General features: G+C 37.9%; 2 protein-coding genes across 4 annotated transcripts in view; one reads left to right on the top strand and one right to left on the bottom strand.

The window, feature by feature from the left end:
* Positions 1-536: 536 nt before the first annotated feature.
* commd7 (COMM domain containing 7) lies at positions 537-10089 on the bottom strand. Of its 2 annotated transcripts, none has more exons than XM_084098827.1 (9): positions 9922-10089; positions 8926-8979; positions 8286-8388; positions 7541-7597; positions 5341-5378; positions 5133-5223; positions 4982-5031; positions 983-1031; positions 537-870 (listed from the first exon to the last, which is right to left on the bottom strand). In XM_084098827.1, exons 1-9 carry the CDS (start codon positions 10003-10005, stop codon positions 794-796), a joined length of 603 nt encoding a protein of 200 aa, XP_083954953.1. In that variant the 5' UTR covers positions 10006-10089; the 3' UTR covers positions 537-793. The 2 variants fall into 2 exon arrangements, with proteins under 2 accessions (XP_083954953.1, XP_083954954.1); XM_084098828.1 differs by having other exon boundaries at positions 8926-8976; positions 9922-10074.
* A 756-nt stretch (positions 10090-10845) lies between these two features.
* The window catches only part of dnmt3bb.1 (DNA (cytosine-5-)-methyltransferase 3 beta, duplicate b.1), a 51427-nt gene continuing 41895 nt past the window's right edge, over positions 10846-20377 (top strand). For both annotated transcript variants that reach the window (XM_084098823.1, XM_084098822.1), the window contains exon 1: positions 10846-11082. The gene's annotated coding sequence lies outside the window, so the exon portion shown is untranslated. The remainder of the gene's footprint in view (positions 11083-20377) is intronic.

Genomic DNA, 20377 nt, shown 5'->3' with positions numbered 1-20377 from the left:
GAGAAGAACGCAAACATCACTGCTCAAAGAGAGGGAAACAACGACATGCGTAAGGACAGATCAGTCAAATGATTTATCTACACAGCCTCTAGGTATGTTCTCTGATATTGCCGGTCTTGATTTTGAATTGCTCCAGGACACAAATACCACAAAACAGAGCGCTCATATTTAACACAGATTTAATTTATTACATCAATCTGACTCTGTGTAAAGCATGATATTCTTTGATATAAGCAACCACTTTTCACATTGAATATATCTGCTGACAGCAAAATGAATACATTTCTGCAGCACCTAGTAGTAGTAGAAGTAAACATATATTTAAAATTTTACCTAAATATTTGAATACCAAGGACAACACACAAAAAATAAGATAAATTTGACTAATTATGTTATGTATTCATTCCAAAATAAATGAATATTAGTGTAATTATTGTATTAATTATTTTATTTATAGGCTACAGTAAGCAGATGGTTCGATTTCAGGTAACAAAATATGAAATCCAACACTAAATTGAAGAAGAAAAAAAACACCATTACAGAACAAATTTATTAAAGGTTTAATAAACAGAAGATCATCAATAAAGAGCATCAATGTGGAATGTGATCTTTGTCTCACACAAAAACACAATGGACACAAACAAACACACAACTGAATAAGATCAGTGAATTATTAAAGTTTCTTCTTGAAACATTTTGAGAGTCTTACATTTAGACATTAGAACATTTAGACAACTCTTTACTGGTCAACAAGAAAACGGGGAAACTCTGATTACAATGACCTCCGACCCGGTTAACTGAAGCAGTCCATACTAGCTTTGGCACGCTCCATCTCATGAAGGAAGTTATAGAACTGGGGTAAAGTCAGCTCTAATGTGGAGAGACACAAACAAAACTATCAAAAATGACATCAAATGTATCCTGAAAATGTTGAATCAAGTACAGTATAACAACTTAGACAATTAATTTGAAGTAAACTCACCCATGTACACATTTTCTGTTGCGTTTCCTTTTCTGATCACCAGTTTCAGCTGTGAGAAGAAAAAAGTTTAATGAATCACAAGCCTTATTCATTAAATATTAAATATTCACTTCAATATGCGGGGCTCTTCCCCCAATGTGGGTATGAATTAAAAAATGTTGTTTATATACTAGGGTAGGTATGTTCTACACTAATCAAGTCAATCCCTGAATACTGAATTACTTTCTAATCATTTTAAATAACCAGCTAATATTCATTAAGAATATAGATAAACTTTATTTAGCTTTAACTGTCTAGATTGGTAATATGTGGGAAACATTTTTTTTTTTTTTTTTTTTCAAGACATGTAATGTTTTAAACACTACATTTGTGCAGGGAAATTAACTTTAAAGAAGATCTACATTTCCCATTTTCATTCATGGGGATAACATGGAAAATGAGCCATGCTTTAGTGGAGGATTTCGGTGACCTGGTGGAAAACAAAAACACTTTTAACATGAAAATGACATTAAATTACCACTATAACCAGTAGATGGCTGCAGAGGACCACATTAGCTCATTTGTTATTTCCACTTTTATGCTATAAGTTTTGTGTTTTACTTTTAAATATATCATAAAATGATTATAACAAATTTTAGAAATGTATTGCACTGAAGTATAGAGTATAGTAAGAGTAGGAAGTCACAAAGTCTCATGCCATTTAGATGAAAGGAATTTCATCAAATAAATAAGGCCAAATTTTACAAATGTCTTGAATTGTTCCTGCATCATATTATGTAAACTGCATTTATGACAAAGAACTACACAGATGCAGATATCATAACAATCTATCAATAAATGCACACACACATCGTCCTCTGGTTCTGACGCTGGCTTTGTGCTGCTGCGGATTGAAGAACTCACTGAATAACGCAGACTAAAATACGGGGAGGAGCCGAAGCCTGAGTTTTAAAGGGGAGGTGATCACGAATTAGTGTAGCCTACATATTACGGATATTACATTAGGCTGCTTCTGGAAATACAACACTGAAGATTACAAATGAAAAACAACATACTTGACTGGCTACAAACAAAAAAAGAATTTCACATTTTTAGCCTTGTATTGCTGACGATGATCATTTATGGGTTGGGGATCGTTTCCTTGGACAAGTGTGACTCAAGTTGAACAGAAACTTTGTGGAAATCCCCATTAGGTTGAGTGTTTCCGTGCAGCTTATGAAAATTAATGTGCTGCCAATGATAATGATTTGGCTATTGTGATAATGATTCGGCCAGTCTGCCACTGGCGGACTGTCAAAAGAATACAGAGAACTGCTTATCAGTGGCTCTGTTTACATTCCTGATTGGGACACACTGCTTCAGTGCTGTGCAGGAAGGCTATTGGATAAACTATAGACAATTTGTCTGCTGCTGTAGCTGAGGGTGATACAAATCCACCAGATGACAGATGTTTTAATTGTGGTCAGCAGGGCCCTTTAGCCCGTAACTGTAAATGCCCACTCAGAAGGTGTAAAAAAAGAAAATGTGACAGAAATTTTTGAAGGTAGATCAGTGAGAAGAGATAAAAAATAAGGTCAAAAGATTCAAGTCTTAAAGGGCTCATGAACTGCATTGTTTTATAATGTTTCCTGGTGTGCACTTATAATGTTAGTATGATTTTTACATCAAAAATTGTCATAATTTAGAAATAAAAGGCATTTTTCCTAGCCTGATTTTAGCAGGCACACACTGATTTGGCACATTCCACATCCTGTCGTTCTGTCAATATAAGCTGTTTTCAGACTAACTAGAAAGTTTTGAGCTCTGAAACTTACAGGATGGTTTTATAGTACAATGACCTCTTATATGTCAAAAGATCAAGGGATTTTTTCAAAAAATTTTATCAAATCCTTCTGAAGGAAACATCTATAATAATTATTTTATAATAAGTGAATGGATAAATACAGGTTGATGATAAATTATAGACAATGACTCCAACAAATGTTGCAAAAATATATAAAAATGATGTTTATTTGAAAATGCATGTAATTTCTGGCAAAGATGTCTTAAGCTGGACTAGAGTCAAAAGATAGTAGATAAAAGTCTGATGTTACAAGTTTATGGAAATGCAGTTTACCAGTTCTGAATGCCTCAGAGTCTCTCTCTCATTCAAAGTCAGATAAAAGCTGCTATCTGAGCCTGTGTCATAGGTGATAAGCTATTTATAGTAAAGAACTGTGTTTCAGTTGAAAATCATAGACACGGAGATGTTAAACGAAATCATGCTACAGGCAGTTCAGATTTTATACATTTAGAGGGCAATTTTTATGTAAATGTTTTAAAAGTAAAACTGAATGACTTTAAAGAAGTCTTTAAAATAATAATACAGACCTTAAACGATAGAAGTGACATTTTGGACTAGTTTATTTTAGGACCAGTAACTTCTTTGTCTCCTTTTAAGCCTGGAACACAGCAAGCCGACGGTCGCCGGGCAGTTTTTGTGCGTCGGCCGGCTAAGTTTTCTCAGTGTGTTCCGCACCGTCGGCTGAAATTGGTCCTTGTCGGCTTTTTTCGGCCGATTCGACACGATTCAAACACAGTCGGCTTTCATCAGCGCTGGATCGTCGGCGTCGGCTTGGTGTGTTCCAGGCTTTAGTCTCCACCATGATACAGGGCCAATGGCTCCGGCTACAGATGTACAGTAGCAGTACACTGAATGGACGGTTGTGATAACTAAACTCACTGAGTACAATCCCAGCAGTGCTAGGTTGCTGACTGACTAATTTTCTTCGACGTGTTGGCGACTAGAAACGCAGATCTGTGACCTGGAAGGTCACAACGTGTCTAAATCCAGGGTCTGAGTGTCAGCCGCACAATCGATGGAGATATGCTTCAGTCTATCTGTCCATGTGTGGAAAATGTGTTTATCTATTTCTTAGCCAATCAGAATCATTCAACCTGAAGCAATGATGTAGCTCAGACCTTGGTGAAGGGTATAATTGCTGTGATCTTTGTAACTTTAAGCGGGGCGGCCTACGAACTCCTTGTGAGTCTTGAAGCTGACTTCTGCTGATGAAACTGCAAACTATCTTCAGTAAAAAAATTCTTTCATTTATTATAATTCTGACTCTTGTCTTAAATTGACTATACTTTTAACTCCTGATCTTAAATAATCATTTATGGTCCTTGGGTCATTAACTGTAAATCCCCTAACAGTAGAGAGAGTTCAGGAGAAAGTGGGTCAATTGTTTGATAACTAACACCTGTTTAGTTATCTCAGTGACAGGATATAAGCCACTGGCTAAAGGCACCCACACACTACTACAAGATAATCGGGCCGATTTTGGGCCCAATTCTCCCCTTCCGACAATCCTATGTAAAGTCCCGATTATCTTGATGGTTCTACAGATTATCTTATCAGATTTTCCTGTGGTGTGAGGTGTGTTAAGAGTGATTGAATCTGTTCGGAAGAATGTCAGAGCTGCACTGATCTCAAATCGTAAATATTCAACATGCTGAATATTTACGATCAGAAATCCTGTTGTGTGTGGGGAACCCCGCGGACAAACTCGCACATTGGAACGAAACGATATCAAATCAGAAAGTGAGCTGACAGAAGAATAACACGACTTCATCCAAACATCTTTCTTTTTTTCCCGCGAAATTGAGTGGAGCTGAGTGTGGAGTTGAAAAGCTGCCTTTTCTGTTTATTATTGAGATGTAAAATAAAGTTTGTGAAAGTTCTTTTGCTTCCCCAACGACTCCTACCATTGACCAGAAAAGTATTACACATACATAACAACATTTTTGGGGAAATCTGTCAACTCCAACTCCACAAAATCTGAAAAATCTGAATCAACTAGCGTCAATTTCTCCAGACAGTAAAAAATCTGGGCAAAATTTGGGTTGCATATTCCAGCCTTTAATCTGTTTGAACCATCAAGAAAAGGTTAAATGCACCTTAAAATCAATCTATCGGTGAATATTTGCTCTGACTTTCAAAAAATGAAAGAGGTTTACCTGTAGAAAAATGTTTCCAGTCTTTTGCAGCTCACTTGTACCAACAGTAACTGCAAAATAGTATGCGTTTAAATTATTCACATATTATTTATATTTTTATTTGCATGGGAAATTATATAGATTTAAATACAAATGTTTATTGATTGCTTACCACCAAATTTCCACTCCATGTCAACAAGCTGGTTGACCATTAGTGTCTGTCCCACAGCCAGCCTGGACAAAACAGGGTAGTGGACTCTCCACTGAAATAAATGGAATATGTAGACACACTGAATCTTAGTCATACCCATCCACAACCGCAGGGAAACAACAGAAGCACCAAAATAACTCACCCATGATGGCTTAATGTTAAGTCATACCTGGTCAGAGAAATGACTGGCCTTTTCTTCATTTAGTCCTGTGATTAAGCAATAGATCACACTGTTAAATATTGACTAATGGGAAATATACACTCACCTAAAGGATTATTAGGAACACCTGTTCAATTTCTCATCAATGCAATTATCTAATCAACCAATCACATGGCAGTTGCTTCAATGCATTTAGGGGTGTGGTCCTGGTCAAGACAATCTCCTGAACTCCAAACTGAATGTCAGAATGGGAAAGAAAGGTGATTTAAGCAATTTTGAGCGTGGCATGGTTGTTGGTGCCAGACGGGCCGGTCTGAGTATTTCACAATCTGCTCAGTTACTGGGATTTTCACGCACAACCATTTCTAGGGTTTACAAAGAATGGTGTGAAAAGGGAAAAACATCCAGTATGCGGCAGTCCTGTGGGCGAAAATGCCTTGTTGATGCTAGAGGTCAGAGGAGAATGGGCCGACTGATTCAAGCTGATAGAAGAGCAACTTTGACTGAAATAACCACTCGTTACAACCGAGGTATGCAGCAAAGCATTTGTGAAGCCACAACACGCACAACCTTGAGGCGGATGGGCTACAACAGCAGAAGACCCCACCGGGTACCACTCATCTCCACTACAAATAGGAAAAAGAGGCTACAATTTGCACGAGCTCACCAAAATTGGACAGTTGAAGACTGGAAAAATGTTGCCTGGTCTGATGAGTCTCGATTTCTGTTGAGACATTCAGATGGTAGAGTCAGAATTTGGCGTAAACAGAATGAGAACATGGATCCATCATGCCTTGTTACCACTGTGCAGGCTGGTGGTGGTGGTGTAATGGTGTGGGGGATGTTTTCTTGGCACACTTTAGGCCCCTTAGTGCCAATTGGGCATCGTTTAAATGCCACGGCCTACCTGAGCATTGTTTCTGACCATGTCCATCCCTTTATGACCACCATGTACCCATCCTCTGATGGCTACTTCCAGCAGGATAATGCACCATGTCACAAGGCTTGAATCATTTCAAATTGGTTTCTTGAACATGACAATGAGTTCACTGTATTAAAATGGCCCCCACAGTCACCAGATCTCAACCCAATAGAGCATCTTTGGGATGTGGTGGAACGGGAGCTTCGTGCCCTGGATGTGCATCCCACAAATCTCCATCAACTGCAAGATGCTATCCTATCAATCATGGGCGTCAGTTTGGTTTGAAATGTGCTGGGGACAGAGACGCATTCGGAAGTGCATTTTCAGAAGTGCTGGGTACAATGATGCATTCATTTTTTTTCTCTCTTTCGCGCAGGTTATGTTTTGAAAGACGATGTCCTGTAGCTCTGGCACGGACCCACTTTTCAACAGGCCCACCCAAAACTAAAAAAAAAAAAAAACTTTTACTATATTCTAATTTTGTCAATAATTATAAAAAAATTGCCAATAAGCTCATAATTTGTGCTAAAATAGTGTTTAGTTTTAAAAAACATTTTAAAAAGCTGGTTATATTTTGATGTTTGTGTGCAAGTTCAGCAGACAGTGAGGTTCGGGTTTGTTCCGATCAGAGCTCGTGAGTGGAGAGCGCATTTCTGAATATTCCGCTCCGCTCGTTCATTCCGCAGCTAGGGTCGCTCGCTCAACCCAGATGTCCTGTTGCCTGGTTCGAAAATATGTGGAATAAGGGCTGCTTCCGACTAAAAGTTTTTTTCCTAGTCGACTAGTAGGCTAGTTGTTCATTTAAGTCATTCGTGGACAAATCGCCCCGAGAACTGACGCGTTGTTTTTCCCTCATAAATGTGAACACGGAAAATAAAATAAAATGAATATTATAATGTTTTTTTTGTTTGGTCAGACAATGATTACCAAATTTCTCTCTCATATTGCTCCTCACAACCACTGAAAATGGTAAAAAAAATCGAACCAAAAGTCAAATTAATATGGACGGAAGCTAAAAGTGGTGGGTACAAAATGACTCATGACGAAATCTGGTGGGTACGCATCCCCCCCGTCCCCCCCGAAATCGACGCCTATGCTATCAATATGGGCCAACATTTCTAAAGAATGCTTTCAGCACCTTGTTGAATCAATGCCACGTAGAATTAAGGCAGTTCTGAAGGCGAAAGGGGGTCAAACACAGTATTAGTATGGTGTTCCTAATAATCCTTTAGGTGAGTGTAATCAAACATGTATAGATTATGGCAGTGAGGAAAGATCGATTTGTACCTAATGAGAGCAAGTCCACCTTCACCTGTTCAGCTGTTAGGTTTCTTTTTAAAGCACCTGAGAAGGGAGGAAGACATTAACATTGTTTCTATATTCACATTCTATCTCTGTTCCAAAGCCTAGTGAACTAAACAGGCAGCATTCTAACGGATATGGACCTTGATAGCATACCAATGTGAATCTATGTATCAGTCAAATTACTTATATGTAATGCCTTAAAATGCTGCCTACGTAGACAGCTCACTATAGGCTTTTTAAAACTCAGCCTATACATTTTTGTACGTCTTTCTGATGCATATTATTCTACACTACCACTTTGATTCTTTCCCCCCATCAGTATGATTAGTAATATGACACGTTTGTCTTAATTTTAATGTCTAAAAGCACAGGCAGCAGGATAGTCATTGCATGCAAATGTAGCAGCACACCAATGCATACTGATTGGTAGAGTCGGGCAGTCTGCATGTGACATTAGGTCCAGATTCCCAAGGGCAATTTGCAACAAGGGCTATTTGCATATGTTAGGATCCTCTAGACGCATAATGCAGCAATTTGGTGTAAAATACAGTGAACAATCACTCACTGTGATTAGGATCATAGCATTCACTGTTTAAATTAGTGCTGGGGTCAGGCTAAGCGTCTACATTAGATGTTATCACCAGCAGAAGGGGAGTGCATTATTCAACAGTGGAAATTCAGATTAAGGTGCTCGATCTGTTCAAGCTGAGGGTTCTGAATGTTTTACCATGAGGTAGGAGGAGTACACTCTTCATCAGAGCCCTCAGTGGCCCTGCACTCATCCCATTCTCTCCAGCAAACTCTGTCAGCTGATGCAAGAACCTCTCGGACTGAAGAGGAAAAAGACAAATATTTAACTTTTACTTGGGTGCGATTATAAATCCTCTTAAAGGGATAGTTCTCCCAAAAATTAACATTCTGTCTTCATTTACTGACCCTCATGTTGTTCCAAACCTGTATGAATTTCTTTCTTTGCTGAAGACAAAAGAAGATATTTTTAAGAATGTCGGTAACCAAACAATTGATAGGCCCCATTGACAGATGAAGAAGAAAGAAATTCATAAAGGTTTGGAACAACTTAAGGGTCAGTAAATGAAGACAGAATGTTCTTTTTTTTTGGTGAACTATCCCTTTAACTACAAACAGAATCATTTTACACTACCATTTTACAGGTTATCACAAATGTTCACATAATCAATCTTTCTTTACTGTTAACCCTTTTTATTGTTATATTCATGTATTCGGGAGACACTTTTACCCAAATCGGCTTCATTCAAGGTAGACATTTTATCCTTTCTTGCATTTCCTGGCAATGATTTAACAGAGAAATAACTTTTCAGAGATGTAATCTGGGAGTGTTGCCTCACCTCTTTGGGTTCTAGAAGGAACTGGTATAAGATCTCTGTCAGACTCACGAACTGCTGCAGGGAAGTAAAGTTATTGGCCTTGAATGTAGGTTACATTGGTGTATTATCTACTATCTAGGTGAAAAGCTGAAATAAAGGTATGTCCGTAAACACAGTAAGTACAGCAAGTAGCATGTAGAAACATGCAGATAAATGCACACTACCAATCAAATGTTTGGAAACAACTTGACTTTAATTCACTCTCAGCAGAATTGAACACCAGGCTCGCGTTTGCTCCTTTTCCATTACTGTTCATCTTGTTCAACTCACCCATTTAAAAACATTACAATATTAGCTAAATATTAGCACACACACACACACACAAAACCTAGGCCTATATATCAAGCATGATGTATTTAGATATTTTAACATCATAAGTCGAGTGTTTTCAAACTTTACTGGTAGTGTAATGTATGTTTGCTGTTGATTGTTGCATACAACTCTTTAGCAGTGGCCAAATACATATTAGAAAAAAAGGCATAATTGTGTCTATGCTACTTATAAGAAGTCAAGTTGTTTCCTCAAACATTCACAGCAATCCAAAAATGAGTGCCTTTTATCAACGGTATGATATCGTATAATTGTGATCGTGTCGAAATACACTAAATACAAAAATATACGGTAATTCGTTTTAAATAGCTGCCTTGAAGTTTAATAAGTTACGCGTAAAATGCATTACATCACTAAAGGAGCTCAGGTTATTCATGCTAATGCTAAGTGTTATGGTAGGATATCATCACGTGACAACAACACATTATACACGCATGTATATAACACATACATGTATTAAGCGAGACATTAGGTGACTTATTTCTGAAGGCGCGATGATCGATAGACCCGTTTATTTACATCCAGTTTAATTATTCACAAAATCTGTTGATCACCAATACATTAAACTCATTATTTGGGATTATAGTTAACACTTTCCGTTCCCAGCATAGCCTACTGAACTCCTACCTGTTCACTGAATTTATTCAGATTCTGAAAGTCAGTGCTGACATTGTCGGGTAAAGTATCATTCGTGAAATGCAACTGCAACATTGTTTCCTTGCAGCTCCGCTGTTCATACACTCAACTGTCACATCACATCTGCTTCTACACTTCCGCTGTTCAGGCCAACGATTTAACGCAGCACTTTCGCCATTCTCAGACTTGCGCGCCGTGAGCACGTGGTCATAAATGTTTGTAGTGCAGTGATAATGATGAAGATTTTGTGTGCGTTAATTAAACGATCATAGTCACAATTATTTTCTTTAAAGTAACTGATTATATTTCGTCTAATTCGGGCTATATAAAATATGTGCCATGATATTAACCCTTAAATGGGCAGCAGCATAAAATACCTCAGTAAATTAATGTATTGCTATTTTCCAAAACATCAGGTCTCACATAATAACATTTCGTGTTTTTATTCAAAATATTGCTTATATTTTCAATTGTACAGTTTGTATCTCATATGTAAAAAAAAAAACTAGGCTATCAATATTACTCTGGCAAAATCTAATGCAATGCCATAAACTATATTTGTTAGTTTGTTTTAACAGTAGCCAAAAAAAATTTGGTTTTATACCAAGTCACTTGACCTGAGTTTTTACAGGGTCAAATTTTTAAACATTTTTCTCAGAAATATATGTAAGCTATAACAACACATAATATTATACTATGGTCAACATACAAAGTAGATATTTAATAAGTTCCAACATTATAAATAGGCAACATACAGGCCTAAAAAATATGTTTCAAACAATCCAATAAAAAAAAAACCAACATGCATATTTTATATGCACAGAATAGAATCGTACAGCACACGTGCATGGCAAACCGATCTCATCCAATCCCGAGAAAGGGTTAAACAGTAGGAGGTAAAAGTAGCTTTTATTCAGTGGGAGTGCGATTCGAGACCCGGGAAAAGTCACGCCTGAGTGTAGAGGCAAAAGACCGAGCGGACCTTGTGAACGAGACTCCATTTACATATTCACCCTAAGGGTCTATAGGCGTGTGTACTTGCAAAGATTAGTGTGACATACCTTGGTACCTTGGCAGTGGACAGTGGACTACTATAACTGCACATTCAACCTCTGCTCTCAAGCGTTTTTCAATAACACTTCTCCAAGACAGGTAAGTTTCATGCCTCTTCTGCATGGAGCGCTAGTGCGCGTTCTCGGGGAGAGTTCAAGTGCAGCATGACCGCACATGTCTGATGATATAGACTTGCTCAAACTTAGTTTTATATTACTTACTTTAACCAACAGATCTATATGTAACTAGAATGTTGAATTTCGTTCTGTTAAACCTTGAAATAGTGTGTGGTTGTCGAGCGTGCATGGCTGAGGCGTGCTGGAAGCTTGTCTTATTGGAGATTATGTAAGTGGCGTGGGGAAGATTCTGAGATTTATTCCTCATTATCCTACATTGCCGGTTTGAGGTATTAGGTGTTTTGTGCGCATTTCCCAATTCATTTCTATTTGTTAGACTTAAGGGAATTTCTTATTCAAAGTTTCCACGTTGTCAAGAAATCCAGATGTTTAGTGAAGATGCAGTGTACAGAAAGTGGGTTTTCCTCACAGATTAAAATAGTAGATGTAAACGTAATTGAAGCCCATATTCTAAATTTGTCACCGTTTTCCCCCAGAAAGAAACCAACTTTGCGAATAAGTAGATAAACGAAGTAAAATAAATTCTGTAAGCCATTTTAGAAACCGGTTTATTTAATTGACGTCAAGACGTTTAGTAACAGCGTCACGGGGGTTAAAGGATTAGTTCACTTTCAAAAAATGTGTCCATTATTAATTATGTTGCAAAAGTGAGATTTTGTCACAACAGTAACAAAACAGTAACCCTACCCTACTGTTAAACCCTAACAGTAACCCTACTGTTGTGACAAAATCTCACTTTTTTCCATAATTAATAATGGACACATTTTTTTATACTTCAATGTAAATTCCTCACTTAGGCCTATGGGAATGTATTTAAATTTAATCGAAAATGAAAGTTCGTTTCAACTTTATTTTACAGTACGTACTTACAATGTACTTAGGCTACTTAAGAAAATTCTGGGTAATATAAGATAACTACAGTCAGGGATTAATGTTAGGTTTAGTTGTAGGTTCAGGGTTAGTACCTATAGTTATTACCTAGTTATTGTAATGAGTACATAGTATGCCCATGGGGAACAGGACTGTAAAATAAAGTGCTACCGAAAGTTCGATTTACATACCCGAACTTTATGATTTTCTTCTGAACACGTAATGATATGTTAGTCAGTTAGGGACTGAATGACAAACTCTGTCATCGTTCACTTTTATTGCATCTTTTTTTTCTGTAGAAGGAAAGTGAATGCTAAATGAGGCTGTCATTCTCATTTTTGGGTCCGCACAAGAAAGATAATCACATACTAGAATTGGACCAACATTAGAGTGAGTAAAGAACGACATCATTTTCATTTCTGGGTGATTTATTCCTTTAAAGCAATAGAAATGTGAGCGCGTGTAATAGTGCAGGTGAATTCCTCAGCGGGGTGAAAGTGAGTTGAGTCGAGCGTGCATCTGAGCGAGGGTAACGTGCTAATTGTCGATGGTAGACTGTACGGCGGAGCGCGCGCTCAATGCCCGCGGGGCCTCTCGAAGGAATGCCGCGCCGTCACTATGGTTTTGCGCTGCTGCATAAAAATGACTCAGACTTCAATCAAAACTCTAGTAACAATGAGTCTGCACACTGAACTAAGAACGATACGGCCAGTTCGAATTACGTGTCACTCTCTCGGCTTTTATTGATGTCCTAAACTTAAGTCGTTCATTCACAACTCGGTTTATTTTCTGTCAGCTCACAGCTGCATTCACGTTGGAAGAAACTAGGGATGTCCGATTTGTGACCAAACCGTTGTTTTGAATCCTCTTCCAAGTGCATGTTTTTAAATGCATGTTAAAATGTATTTTGACCTCATCATTTTACAGACAAGGCTCAAGCTTAATCCCAGACTAAAATGCTTGTTTGAGCCGTCTTAACTGAAATAAACTTGCTGTGACATATCTTAAATCATGTCAGTGCCGTTGTTTTGTCTCAAGATGCACACCAGTAATGTTTTTTTTTTTTCTAAGGCACATTTATAAAAGATACTTAAATATCCTAATTGAACTAAGGCCTGGCTTAGGCTAGTCCAAGCCTTGTCTGTGAAATCGGGCCTAAATGTCTTAAAAGAACACTCCACCGTTTTTTTGAAATAGGGCTTATTCACCGTCTTTCCTACATTTAGATAGGTTTGCAAACGCATTTTTGTCTCAGTGCATGCATTGTTATAGTTCGGAAGCGCCACCGCTAGCGTAGCTTAGCATAATGAATGGAATCCTTTGTTGCCAGCTAGCATGTCATGAGTAAAAGTGCTAAAAAAAATAAAATAAAAAAAACGAATTACTTCTTGTGGTATTCACAACGAGTACAAATAGCAATGCAGATTAAGACTAAGCAATTTCCTAGGCAGATATTGACTTGGGACTATATTAGGGTGAAGCACAGGCGAAGCACTGCTACTTGGGCGCAGAGATATCACACTCACCACCAGTTCGTGTTGACAATCATCCTCACGTCCTCAGGCTGTTGAGCGATCGCAACCTCCTCCTCCTGTCGTTCTATTTCCAAAGCACGCAGCTCATCTTCTGAAAACTCTGGTTCATAGAGGTATGGTTCTTGCTCTTGACTGTCTGAGAAGTCACCCTCCTCGTCTCTCACAAAATCCGCCATGTTCATCGCCATTCACTATGTCTACTGTAGGAAAAATAGCCGGCTACTATTTACGCCGGTAAACGGCTGTTGACGGAAGTTGGGGGATTTCAGGTGTTGTGTGATGTCTCTGCGCCCAAGTAGCAGTGCTTCGCCTGTGCTTCCCCCCAATATAGTCCCAAGTCAATATCTGCCTAGGAATTCACCTAGTCTTAATCTGCATTGCTGTTTGTACTCGTTGGGAATACGCAGGCCACAAGAAGTAATTCGTTTTTTATTTTTTTTTATTTTTATCACTTTTACTCATGACATGCTAGCTGGCAACAAAGGATTCCATTAATTATGCTAAGCTAAGCTATCGGCGACGCTGCCAAACTAAAACAATGCATGCACTGAGAAAAAATGCGTTTGCCCACCTATCTAAATGTAGGAAAGACGGTGAATAAGCCCTATTTCAAAAAACGGTGGAGTGTTCCTTTAACTGGACCTCTTGTTGAAAGTGTCAGACTTCTCTCTGGTGACATGTGCAGGACTTATCCAATCATTTAGTCCGCTTAAACCCCACCCCTCAAGCTTGCGTTCATCTGCCTCCATTGTTGTGTGCAATGCAATACATATCTCAAAAACCAATCAACAACAGATGCATTGAACCAAGTCCCCGTAATTAATTTTTTCTTTTTCGATAATTCTGAATGTACGTCACAATATGGAAAAAGAGATCTGTTGCTTCTGCCACTTTTATCACAACTTTTTAGTGATTTGTTCACTCATCGGATTGAAGCAAACTATTTGAAATGACCACATTTTTAGACTTCCCTAAACTTACAGTACTTGAGGAAACTTTTTTATTATTATTTATTATTATTCATAATAGAATTTGAAACATAGACAAACACACACATACACAAACACAAAAAAACGGCATTAATTCATAAACCGTGCTCACATTAAGTTCAGTCCGCGATCTCTGTCATTCATACAGACCTTTGATGTGGCCTCTTATTGTATTCAATCTCATTCACCTTCACAGGTTTTCTCAGTTCTCCCACTGGGCTGTGGAGGGAGTATGTGTGCTTATAGGACCCATAAGGAAAATGAACGCATTGTCACTTAAATAATGGACTTGAAATGAGATCCATAGAAGAAGTTAGGAAGTAAATGCCTTTATTTGTGCAAGTACTTGCTTGTGCTTGTCTGCAGACTTAATCACTATGTCATTTAGCCATTGCTTGTAGGAGACACCTGGATGCCCTGTATGTGTCCTGTTTGCATAATGTGGCTTGTCACTTTCTCCAGATCCAGTGAGCATGTCTGATACAGGCTGTGATCATGGCCTTAGCCAGCTATGAGGTCATGAGGTCCGGACCTCTGTAATTTTTTTATATTCAAAAATAAAATTTAAAGCTCTCTGAATGATTTACTAGCCGTTTAAACAACTTCATATGAGTGTTTGCAATTCATGTCGCTGCGAGAAGCTAGAACATTTAACGGGGCTTGAGAGCGTGTTGCAAGTGAGGCCGCAATTGCAGCATCCCATCCGTGTTGCCAGATCCACCTATTATACTTTTTATACACCTATTAGTCTTTTTGGGCTCGTTCCCATTTGTTGTGACTAGGGATGGGACGATTACCGGTTTCACTATAAACCACGATAAAATGTCCTGACGGTTAGTAATATCGTTTAAAATTTAATTATCATTAAAACCGTGTTTGATTATCGCGATTTTAGATCCTGTTCAGCCAGCAACAGTCTGATGCAGGCGCAGCGCGCAATGTTGTTGTTTTTTTTTATTCAAGAAGGAATTGCTGAAGGCAGTGACCGTGCTCGGGAGATTTTTCTGCCTTTTAAGAGAACCAATTCTTAGGTGTGGTCATATTTTGGCTTTAACAAAAGTCCTGAGGGAAACTTAATTGAGGATGGTCACCCTGTCAGCTCTAACATGCACAAGAAAGTTGCCGAGTCGTCTTGTGTGACCACTGCTGTATAGCGAACGCAAGGCAAGTTAACTTTGACCTCAATACCAAAACTACGTCTGGGAAATAATTGGGCATAAAATGGTGTTTTTTTAGTTGAACTATTTTATCTCACTCACTTGAAATAAACGTGAAGCTTCCGCAAAGAAAAGTTCGCAGCAAGTGGCGTTGAGCCAAAGACGAACGAACAAGTTAAAACAAGACTATTAAGAGACATTTAAGGGATAATAATTTATATTCATTATACACTTATTACACCGATGTTTTTTATCACATAATTACGGGGACATTGAATTGAGATTAATGTTTTAAATCTTACCTGTTTATAAATCCATTATGTACAGCGTACAAAACAATCGTTCAGACAAGATGATCACAACAATATTATCAAACTCTAAACAATAAATCAACTCTTTGATTTAATTTTCAATACAATTAAAAACGGAGACGCAAGACGGCAAGTTGTATTTGAATGAAACGAGAGAGCGCGTCCATTGTGATAGGCTACATGGTGTAACCATAGACAGTAAAAGAAATGGACACAGCGACCCCATTGGAACTCAATTGAGACAAGTGAAGCCCATTTTCAGCGATTTCTTAGCACTTCCTTTCCTGACGCGCAGACTCAAACCGAGCAAAGCGTTACACGGACCACGTGAGCAACCCGTCTGTCTTCTAGTAGCTGTGCCAAGAGAAATCTGAATCATTCCCTTCCGAATCTTGCAGAGACGGAGAGTGTGAGTAGGAGCTGTCCATAAGCTTTGAGCAGGAGAAACTTTTGCTAGGTATTCTGATTAATTATATTGTCATTTTGCCTCCACGTCCCCCCGATTGTCCGCGAGCTTCTCCTCCCGTCTATACGGTAATCTCTCTAGTGTGCGACAGAGAGTCGCGTGGTTATGACGCAATCGTTAGCCTACTTTTACAAAAACTGCTTCTACGGGTCCATAACATAAGCTACAAGGTAATGGAGCATTTTATACATTGTCGTGTATCTTTAGAAATAAATAATGGACAAATGGAGTCTTTAAACGCCTCAGATGCCAAAATGAATGGGAGTCAATGGGATGCTAACCAGGCGGGAAGGAAGTCGACCGGAAGTTGAAGTCGGCCGGGTGCCGACATCTTGTAGCAGAACTTCACTTGCGTTAGCATCCCATTGACTCCCATTCATTTTGGCGTCACTTTGACAGCGAATAACTTTACATCTGAGGCGTTTAAAGACTCCATTTGTCCATTATTTATTTCTAAAGATACACGACAATGTATAAAATGCTCCATTACCTTGTAGCTTATGTTATGGACCCGTAGAAGCAGTTTTTGTAAAAGTAGGCTAACGATTGCGTCATAACCACGCGACTCTCTGTCGCACACTAGAGAGATTAGCGTATAGACGGGAGGAGAAGCTCGCGGACAATCGGGGGGACGTGGAGGCAAAATGACAATATAATTAATCAGAATACCTAGCAAAAGTTTCTCCTGCTCAAAGCTTATGGACAGCTCCTACTCACACTCTCCGTCTCTGCAAGATTCGGAAGGGAATGATTCAGATTTCTCTTGGCACAGCTACTAGAAGACAGACGGGTTGCTCACGTGGTCCGTGTAACGCTTTGCTCGGTTTGAGTCTGCGCGTCAGGAAAGGAAGTGCTAAGAAATCGCTGAAAATGGGCTTCACTTGTCTCAATTGAGTTCCAATGGGGTCGCTGTGTCCATTTGCTAACGCAAGTGAAGTTCTGCTACAAGATGTCGGCACCCGGCCGACTTCAACTTCCGGTCGACTTCCTTCCCGCCTGGGTGTAACGTCTGTCAGAGAGTTTGAAGTCTGCCCAGATACAAGACAGTGCAAATTAACTGGTAGTTCCACGAGACTTTTATAGATGTGTTCTCTCAGTTAAGCACACTCTTCACATACATGTCGAAGAGCGAATGTTAAAAGGGAAAAGAAAACACTTTAAAACACGCTACAAATCAAAGTGGAAGTAAACACATTATAATAAAACAACGGTCAGCAGTAGAGCGGTCATCTTCCTCTTTGCGCGAGCAATCTCACTCTCACTGTGCGTGCGCGCTCACATAAAAACAGCATGCATACAATAACGTACGCCATAGAAGTTATCTTAAAGGCACATCAATATTCATGTCATGAACACTACTTAACACTAGGCGGCCGTTACAATGGATGTGCGCGGTGTTATAATGCGTTGCTATTGACGACCGTCATTATAAGGAAGGAAATGCCACATAATAGAATCTTGCTCTAAAAAGTGCATAGAGGTGCTTGTTTTATTTGTTATTTGTTGATTTTCAAATATAAAACTTGTTGAAATGTCTTCAGTGTGATCAACTCTTTTTGAACACTTTCATCTCGTTTTAACAAAACCGTGATAATATTGATAATCGCGATAATTTTGGTCACTATAATCGCGATATTAAATTTTCATACCGTCCCATCCCTAGTTGTGACACTTTAGAGAGTTAATAAAGTGGGAAGTTGCATGTTAGGGTTAGTGATATATTAATCTTATTTCCAAAACACAAGCTTTTAACTTATTTCGTATTATTATTATTATTATTATTATTTTCTTCTTGTTTTTCATAGCAATATCTGGCAACATTGTACTGCCGACATTCATTTAAAAAAAGAAGCTTAGAACAAATTGTAATTGCTGACAGGAAGATAACACATTCGTTAAGTCAAACGCAATGACCATCGTGATTATCTGTAAGAAATTTACAGCACTATCAAAAACAATAGCATAATACAGATCTGTATGTTACAGAATGAAATATCCAAAATACTGGCCAGCAGGAAGACGGCTCATGCTTCGTAGTTAACCTTTCACAAAGTCATCATAAAAACATTCATTAAAGCAGTGTTTCTCAACTGGTGGGTCGTTTTGAGTGGTTCACGGAGTGTGCAGTCAAAGAAACAACAAGCGTAATTCTGTTTTTCTGACGCTGGGCTTTTATTTTAAAAGCGGAAAAGTGAAAGCAGTTGACTCTTCTATCAGTGCCTGAGAAAACAGCGTTGTCCTCACTTAGTATCCATGGTCAGATGAGATGTTGTGAAGTTTATGTCAGTGTTTTTAACATTATTCTAACGTTATTTTTGTAACTATATTTCTAAATGACTGGTCTCACATACCAACTTATTTGTATTAACAAAAACTATTTTGGAACTTTCTTACCTTATACTTTTTATTCATCATCAGTATGTGTCATATTCTTATATACAGTATATAGGCTATATGGGCCATTCTACAGAATTGGTTCAAAGTCAGAGTTGGAAACGTCTTGAATTTTCTTTGTCTTTTTCCACAAATTTTGTATGTATGCAAATTGCATAATATCCAAGGTACACATTTCTAGTAATTGTGCAGTTAATTATCATATTGTATTTTCAGAAAGTTTTGGAATATTTTTCCTCTCCCCAAATTTGTCACTACCGAAACACAATAATAAATAATTTAATAAGAAGGCTTATATTGACCTATTCATATTTTGTTTACATCTACCTTCTTTGCTATTTAAAAAAAAAAAAAGTTTTCACAGGTAAATCAATAACAATTACAATTTTGACAATATTTCAAGTGTAATTTATAAGATTTGTTGTATTTTGAAATCTAATCTTTCTTTGTAAAAGGCATTAAGTTAATCATACTGATTTCAAAGTTAAGGATTCATTACAATCACTATAATAACATCTTAGCTGATAATTCAATATACCTTATTTTTTACACAAAACATGCATGTTTTGGTCGTGACGGCACATTTTCGGTAGTGACAGTAATGTATTGGTAGCAACCACATCACATTACAGAATTTTAACTCGCATAAATAAAACCCTACTAAAACATACTAAGATACTAATGATTTGCATAACTGTACAAAAAATTTGTTTATTTCCCCCAAATGTGTTCCCTTTTGTCACTACCAAAACAATGATGACATGTTTCGGTCATGATTGTTCGGGACAGCCACCTCCCAATTGAGAATACCCAATAAATGATGATTACATATATATTAAGCTTACTGATATTTTAAATATTATTGTGGGATTAAATAGATAATAGAGGGATCTTTGTAAACATCTAAGATTTGAGTACTTGGCCCATATAGGTCAAATTCCTTTAAAAAAAAAAAAGGGTCGCAGCTTAATGTCCATGGGAAAATGTGGGTCCAATGGCCTAACCAGTTGAGAACCACTGCATTAGAGCACAGACAAAGTTATTATTACTTATCCATATAGCAATGTTTATTATGGAAATATATTACAGTAATCAATATTGTTACATAACAAATTTTGATGCAATAAAGAAGGTCTAATTTAACAACGTTTATCCTCCAAAACAGACAGAACAGAGAGAGTGTAGAATGGCAAAAAGTTTTTGGCAAAATACGTTAGATGTAATTCTTTTTAAAAAAGCCTAAATTGAAAGATCAGGAAGACGGATATGAGGACAAAGAGGAGAGCAACTGTGATATAGACTATAGAAAAAAACTGCCTTCCAAAGCGATAGGAAAAAGTAATGAGTTAATGACAGAAATACATTCACCACTCTCGGCCTCAGGGTGTAACATGAACAACAGCTGTGATCTGAAAGTATAAATGACTAATGACTGTTGTGTTAACAGGCTGAAGAACATAATAATGTTAAGCATGAAAGTATTAAAGGGATTGTTCACCCAAAAATAAAAATTATGTCTGACAAAGCAGTCAGGA

This window comes from Abramis brama (assembly GCF_963993115.1).
Source record: "Abramis brama genome assembly, chromosome: 22".
NCBI lineage: Eukaryota > Metazoa > Chordata > Actinopteri > Cypriniformes > Leuciscidae > Abramis > Abramis brama.
Note: the sequence above shows the minus strand (reverse complement) of the source record. Positions and strands in the feature narration are given on the sequence as shown.